Here is a 7,736-nt window from a genome sequence, read left to right as displayed (position 1 = left end):
AGACGGGGTCACTGGAGGTCAAAGTCGCCGTGCATGGTCATGTGATCACTGGAAAAACAAGGCGTTATATCTCGCGAACGAAAGCAGCAAACGTAGCACTAATGAATGAGACCGGTTTGGTTTCCCTACGACATTGTAGGGGGGCTGAGTGACGTCACAACCCCGAAAAACCAAGGCGCTATATCTCGGAAACGAAAGCTGCACATACGCTACTTTCAACGGCACAAACCGGCACTAACGCATGAGGTGGGTTTAATCGTTTGTGCTGTCTGTAGGGGGGGGGCAACTTCTCGGAGCTGTTTTAGCGATAATCTTAGCTTCTCATGGTTTCCTGGAGTAGGAGTCCTGAAACTCCTGTAAAAGGACAGAAAGGCCAGTGAAATCCTGGCAGGGAGGGGGGTGAAATACTGAGCAAGGGGGGGGGGGACTGGCAGCTCGATCGATCTTCTTCTGTTTTCTGTCTTCTTTCTGTTTCGACAGTGTAATTCCTCAGCAAGAAATTAACCTTTACTTGTTCCTTTGCAGGCAATGCACTCAGAACTCTACTAATTGTCTTTGACATTGGACGCCCTGGTTACAGACTGTCGCCTGCAGAGAAAATAGTGGAGTCTCAAGCTCAATCTTTCACCGGTTTCACATCAAAGGGAAAAAAAAAATCCAAACACAAAGCATTACACAATTCTCCATTTTTTATTGATTTCCCCATATAGTTATCATCTTCTTGGAAGACAACAGCATTTTATTTCTTGGCCAAAAGAAGGGCATTGGTCCAAAAGGCAAAGCAAAAGATCATGGAGAACAGTGGACCACCAACAGAATGTCACAAGCATGTGTACAAAATAAGTGTGGTGATGAAGAGGAAAGAGCAATCATCTCAGAGGGCTGTGAGGTCGGGGAGATCTCTGCACATTTACCCACCAATGTACTTCACAGAACACAGAATCCTCCTGTGCGCCTGCCACTCTCACATGCTGAGCGTCTTGCTGTCTGTGCACCAGGAGTTTCCAAAACCACTTTAGTCACTGCATTGCACAATAAACACTGGCCACTGCAATAGATAATGTACTTTGCACAGTGTACAGAAGATCATTTTTGGAAAGCTGGTTGATGATATGTACTTAAATTGTTCTATTTTCCCCAAGCATCACCAAATACTCTCTTATTAAGACCCTTATAAGAGAGGCTGCAATACTGATGGTCTTAAATTGCTCCCCCTCCCGGGATGAATAAAGTATTTTGAATTGAATGGTTTTCATAATACAAGACGCAAGCTGTGTACTTGGGGTCCATATGGGTTACAGTAGTGGTAGGTATAACCGATGTGTTGTGCAAAGGATAGAAAAAAATAAGGGTTTTTATTATTTGATGCTACAAAATATAAATAAATATGCCAAACAAATACCAGCGAAAGAGTGGAGTTTGGTTTGGCATCCTACTTACTGTTTAGTGTGACCTCAAGGTGAATTAGACTGTACTCTCTTAAAAAGCATGTGGACACCACTCTTCAGTGGGAAAGCTGACACAATAACAGTCATCCTCCATCCCTTCCTGGTAGACAGGGGTGTAGAGTGAACACCCACGTGCCAGGAGTCTCTCACAGGCAGTTTCACTAAAAGTTTTACTCCAACTCTACTGATCGGGCTGTAGAGGGCACTGTGGAGCAGGAGGATCGCACAGATTCCGGAGCAGCTTGAAGTTGATTCAATAGTCCCTGTGACAGGACTAAGTGCCAACCTTTTTACAAGGGCATGTATTACGCATTTATGTGAATGGGGGCCACGTCAATAACCAAGAAAGTAACTTAGTAAGGGGAAATAAAGCACTAGGCATTTATGCGTTCACTCAAGAGTGGAATAATTATGAAAAATACAGACGGTCTCAATACTTTATGCTCTCATACAATATACCTGGACTGTCAGATTTCCCTTTTTCAGTGGGAGGGTGGCAGGGGTTTATCACCACAATCAATAAATTCAACTTTTTACAAATTGATCATTCACTGAGATATTCTGAAATTTGATTTGTATATTTAAAAGCTATAAAAACTCAACTATATTGCATCTCAATAAAACTCAATGACCTGAACATCAGATTTAAATATCATGGAATGGCATAAGTAGAAAAAAAAATCGACTTAATTCTATCAGAATTACAGTTTGGGACAGGTCTTCTAATATATTCAGTCAAAATGACAAGCCCAGATCAGAAGTAAAATAACACTTATTTTTTTCCCTTTGCTTCTCATTTCATGCAACTTGTCTGTTAGTGACTTTTCAGCCAATCGTGTCAACCTTTTCACTTTTGAGGAGAATGAAATCCCACAATCCCACAGGACTTTCACTGGGTGATTCCAAGGGTGATGACATCACAATAGAGTTACACCAAGTGAGCCGTTTTACCTCCTAGGGAAGTTTCAGCTACGTCAAAAATCCGTGTTTCAAAGTGTAAGCAAATGACAAGCTAGAGGCAGGGTCTCTCAGTTACAGTATGTGTGACTAGGGCCTTAAGGCACACCAAGGAGGTCTGAATTCCAAACTCACATTAACGAAAACAACTGCTAAGAGGACACAAAAATGTACCTCCTAGAAAAGTGAGGATGGGGCAGAGCTTTCATATATATATGGGTATTTAAAAGGACATTACTGCACTCTATTATGAAAGCCAAATGTAATCAATGACAAATTGTTGGCATTCCCAATTAAGATACTGTCCAGAGGAGTACTGTAATAGATTCCAATCCTCTGTATACTGACCTGGAGAACTGTAAATAGTGTACAGCTTTTTTGCATTATAGAAGCATGATGGTTTAGCGAGAGATTAAAAGTGAACTGCAGACGGTAGCATTTATTCATACTGTACTACTGAGCTAAGTGATCTAAATGTCTGCAGTGCAACAGTTCAATAGGATTTTTTTTAAAACATGTAACAGAATTGAAATGTAAGATCCTGGTGAGCTGAGTCCCCAGATTGACCTTGTTGGAAGAAGTTTAACATGATTCATGCTTTTCATAACAGCATTGCAGATTTGTGAAAATATAATATTTGGAGAAAAAAAATCTCAGGGAGCTTTGGGGAATACACTGAAGCATTTGTCTCAGAAAGTAACTAGTTGGTCCATTGTGTTAAGCAGAATTGGTCTAATCGTGAAGTGCGCATGCTCACCAAGGTCAGCTAATCCAATCACTACACTAACCTAACCCCCCCCACACAGACACACACACACACTTGATCCCAAATGGTTAAGACGAGTATTAGTGCTGTTTCTACTCTTTCTGGAGGAGGAGGGGGGAGTGAATAAGAGAGGAGAACAGAAAGAGAAGGAGGTCCAGGCGGGTAAGAGTGTCACGTTCAGCAGGTTAACAGGACTGCTCTGCCTGGGTGACCAGCGAAGACGTGCTTGATTGATTTGGGTTTTTTGGCATTCGGCATGGCGCTGGGGCAAGGACGCCGGTGGGCAGGCTCCGTCCCGGCTGCTCATTCCAGCTTCAGGAACTTCTCCACCGTGTCGGCCTCCACTGCCTCGGAGAACAGCTGGTAGTCCTGGGAGAAGAGGATGCAGGAGAGCGTCAGCGTGCCATCGGTGCGTTCGGCCCCCTCCCCCAGTCTCCTGCCTCCAGACTGGACTTCGACAACATGCCCCCGGGAGGCCGCGCAGATCCTATTCCACACAAACCGAGCTTCATCATGTCACAAAGCTGGAAACGATCAACATTTTAACCCTGCTTGTCAGCCATTTCCCTGCATTACTGTAAGGAAACAAAGCCGCCAAGACGGACTGCAAGTAGTGACAAAGTCAGGTGTAGCAGAGTAGCAACACTTCCTTTAATCACATAACTCTCCCATTCAAGAGCACGGAAGACAAACTCTCAGGGATATGGCTCTGAACGATGGGAGTTAAACTTCCTTTCCTTTCAGCTCCACTTCCTGCCAAGCAGACAGTTTGTCAGACGGCAGAAATTGCGCATGAATGCTGAAGCCACAGTTTGACTTGATCACCACACCCCTGAGTGAATCTGCCATGTGCCTCCACTGTTGCGCACTGGGCTGAGAAGTTACAGCACACAGGCGGGCTTGTTTCAACAAGTAAAACGCCACTGACGCAGTGGACCCTCTTCCATCAACATCTCCTGTTGAGACCTGACTCGCCTGGGACATCCCAACAGCTGCTCTCCCAGACGTGGCCGAGACAGGAGTCAGAGCAAATCTCATCTGCATGGAAAGTCACTGAAAGCACGACTCTGATTCGGTTTCCCAGCTGAACTCACACCGAGAAGGAAGGGCGAGGCAGATCGGCAAACGCAGTGACTGTACAGCTTTTTCATAGCAGAACTAAGCCCATGCGGATTCAACTGCGTTTTCGAAACATCTATAGAAGCAAAATTTGAAAACCTCAATTCCTCTTTATAGCAGTTAGACCTATGTCTTCCTTGGGATAATAAACCGCACGGTTTGGACAATTTGAGGGCCAAGCCTCCAGTAACAATTATCAATGACCGAAAAGACCACAGAATGAAGCTTTTTAGCAAAGCGTGGTCGAAACCTGAGCTCTCCGACCCTCCTGCTGGTGCGGGCACAGCCCAGTCGATTTTACAAGTAACAAATCTAATTTAACTATTACATCGAAATACAAGACATGAAACGACCTCACCCGATCAATTAAGGTGGCTCAGTCAAGTAATTCAGAGGTAGTTTGGAACACAGATTCGATTTTTTTGATTTTGAGAATTTAAAAATATTCGCCAACATTCCCAGTCTCTAAGCAACAGGTGACCCAGGGCGACTTATAAGACAAGCTGAAATGGGAGTCACTCCCAGGGACCAAGGTTGGGAACCCCTCTGATTCAAAAACAAGGGAGCACTTTCAGACCCCCCATATTCAGGTCACATTCTCGGATGGCAGCACAGGCTGCTCGTGAATTATCGGAATCACTCCTTATTGAACGCACCGGGAGCCGACCGCAGCCAAGGTCACTCACCCCACAGTACTGGTCTCCGTTGAATATCTGGGGGGGCACCGCGGTGGCGTTGCCCGCCTTGCTCCTCATCTCCTCTCGCACCTCGTTGCCCACGGAGATGTCGATCAGCTCAAACTGGATGCTCTTGCTCTCCAGGATCCGCATCACCTCGGCCTGCTGGGATTTAATCTGCGGCGCAGAGGGAGGGTGAGCAGGTCGCCGCCGACAGCCTGTATTAACGGGGCGCGGACGCCGAGGAGCTGCAGCCGCAACTGGGGTAACTGAGCTCGACTCAAGGGGCCGGTTACACTTCGGACATGAAGTGAATACAATTCGCATTCGGCACTTTTTGAGATTTACTGTGATACTGCAACCCGGTACAACTATCCCTGTCGTTCGTGTTAATGATTAAAAGCGGATATGGAGAAAAATGGTGTGAATCATATTTTATACAAGATAAGGAACTGATAACTCTTGAAATGGAAACAGGATGCGTGGTTTCTCCAGAAGGGCCTCCATTTGTGGTATTAGGGAATTTGAAAAGGCCCGTTTGAACCTCAGTTGAGCACACCCAAAAATACTCACAAATGGGGAACTGCACCCTCTCTCTACAAAAGGTCAAACAGAATGGAAATAGAAGCAAATTTACCAACACATTTCAAGAGAAACACCCATAATCGGATGTTAGGGGGATTTAAATGGGTGGGGACAAATGCACTCTTATCACAAGACAATGATTAAACGGCTTTGATGTGAAGATCGCCCTCTAATTTAAGAAACGTCGTGGTTGCAGTAATTTCCAGGTCTGCCGTCCAGTCCTTTCAGGTCTCAAGCTGTAGGCGGAACGCCGTTTGGACGCGACACAGACAGGACCCACCGCTCAGACTTAAAAAAATATCACCACTTTTTGAAACAGCGCGCTTTATTCAATCAGAGGGACAAAATCTGACAGCCTAGCTGTTTCAGTAACACTGGTCTCCACATGGTATGACAGGTAGCTAGCTCAGATGCAAAACGTATATTCCGGTTGCATCTGTGATTACGTGGACAGTGCGCAAATACACTACTTATTTCCCCACACAAACTGCAGGTTACTTCCAACTAACAGCGCTATACACCAATATCCGGTAACCACCCAGTGTCTTTCTGCATTCACTTGCAGACTTCCCTTTTTCCCCCCATCCGGACTTGTAAATAGATTATTTCGACGCAGAAATCGACCCAGTACTTTTCCACACACTAGTCTCCGCTCGCCGCTCACTTCAAAGACCTTAACGAGCTCGGTCTACAACGAGCCGCAGAATGAAGAACAGGAACAATACGACTTCCGCCTCCCTACTTGCCACAGGGCTGTGCCTGTGCCGTTTATTTGTATCCAGTTTCTAACGCCGCTACAGTCGCCCCTTAACATGCTAAGCCCGCAGACACAATCAGGCTTCATGCACCCTGAGGCAACAGCTCTCGGATTCCTCAACACTAATTCGATTAGGGTGCACTCGGCCCAGATATGAGACGAATAATAGGGAGCTGGGCGTGTCTTGCACCGCTTCGGGCTTTTAAACGCATGCCAGTTCACTTCCAAGGCCGGGCGGCTTTTTAGAGATGCAGCAATGCATTGTGAAGCCAGGCGGGTTACCTTACCTCTCTAGAAGCGGTAACGGTGGTGTAGTACAGTTTTACGCCCATTGCTGCAGCTCTCAGTATCTCTTTTGGATTGCTCCGTGCAGGCACTCTTTCCCTTCAATCGCCTCTCCTCTTTTCGCAAATCGCTCTTTACCATGTGATATAAAGACACCAACCAGCGCCCTGGCACCTCTTAAAGACACAACACCGCACACGACCAATCCAAATCTCGAATTGTTTGGGTTTTTTTTTCTTTCGGCCAGAAATTGAAGTCGATTTTTTTTTTAGAGTCTGAAAAGATATAGACAAGGGTTCTATTTCAGTGGAGGCGCTCAGGTCTTCAAATACAATTGTAGGATATAAGCTTCTATTATCAGCAAGGCAGAAAAGTCCGTGTTGGCACGAATGGGTTAAAGCAAAGGTAAATCTCTTTCAACGCCCTCGGGGAAAACATTGAACTGTACAGTAATTCCCCAAGACAAACTGGGCGTGTGATCCAGTTCCCTTTTAAAGCAGATGAATAGGATTAGTCCGGGGATAATGGAAGGCAAAGATGTCAGTCCTGTACATGTCTATAACGCTTAACCCTCCACCTTTCAGAGCTCTGCAGTTGCACAGTAATACCTCGACACCAGTTTACCAGCAGAAGAACTTACTGCAGTGCATTTTAAATCAATAAAACATACAAGATTCGACTTCTGGCGTTCGTAGATGTAGTGAAGCTTTAAGGAAAGACTATTATTAAAAACTGAACTCTTTCAGAAAACTACTTTCTTTGATGCTGCTGATCACTTAACAGTATCCCGGCCGCCAGCTCATGAGTTCACATGAATCCTCATTCTAAAAAGTAAAAAGTTTAGAGATGTATAGCATCATGGTCATGTAATTTCCCCCCCATTAAGTCTTCTCACTACTGCAGGTGTTCTAGGGTTATTGCTTTAGACCTGAAACAAATTTCAATATTTATCATTAAAAAAACTACCAATATCAAGAAGTTGATTGGGACAACCCAAACATAGATCAGCTTCCATTATCAAACCTCAATCTATTCCTTTGCACTATTGCACTAGCAATGTTCGATTTAGTACACTGCCCACTCTTCTCCAGGTCAGGTGACTTTCTGATGCAGGATGAACGGACAGACACGCCTCTAGGATG

The 7,736-nt window shown here is 45.1% G+C and overlaps 1 protein-coding gene across 1 annotated transcript; it reads right to left on the bottom strand.

Annotated features, from left to right (window-relative positions):
* Positions 1-671: 671 nt before the first annotated feature.
* Positions 672-6,755, bottom strand: sh3bgrl3 (SH3 domain binding glutamate-rich protein like 3). Its single transcript, XM_088602908.1, has 3 exons — positions 6,597-6,755; positions 4,977-5,144; positions 672-3,540 (listed from the first exon to the last, which is right to left on the bottom strand). The coding sequence occupies exons 1-3, from the start codon at positions 6,639-6,641 to the stop codon at positions 3,475-3,477; spliced, it is 279 nt and encodes a 92-aa protein (XP_088459034.1). The 5' UTR covers positions 6,642-6,755; the 3' UTR covers positions 672-3,474.
* Between the last annotated feature and the right edge of the window lie 981 nt (positions 6,756-7,736).

This window comes from Lepisosteus platostomus, chromosome 13 (assembly GCF_059453375.1).
Source record: "Lepisosteus platostomus isolate fLepPlt1 chromosome 13, fLepPlt1.hap1, whole genome shotgun sequence".
Classification (NCBI taxonomy): Eukaryota; Metazoa; Chordata; class Actinopteri; order Semionotiformes; family Lepisosteidae; genus Lepisosteus; species Lepisosteus platostomus.
This window is presented reverse-complemented; position numbering and strand designations above follow the sequence as displayed.

Bases quoted from the DNA above. Each gene is read 5' to 3' on its own strand.
- sh3bgrl3 (XM_088602908.1), bottom strand. From the start codon at position 6,641: ATGGGCGTAAAACTGTACTACACCACCGTTACCGCTTCTAGAGAG. The intron at 5,145-6,596 runs GTAAGGTAACCC...TCTGCGCCGCAG, and splicing joins CCGTTACCGCTTCTAGAGAG to ATTAAATCCCAGCAGGCCGA. The intron at 3,541-4,976 runs GTGAGTGACCTT...CTCTTCTCCCAG, and splicing joins ACGGAGACCAGTACTGTGGG to GACTACCAGCTGTTCTCCGA.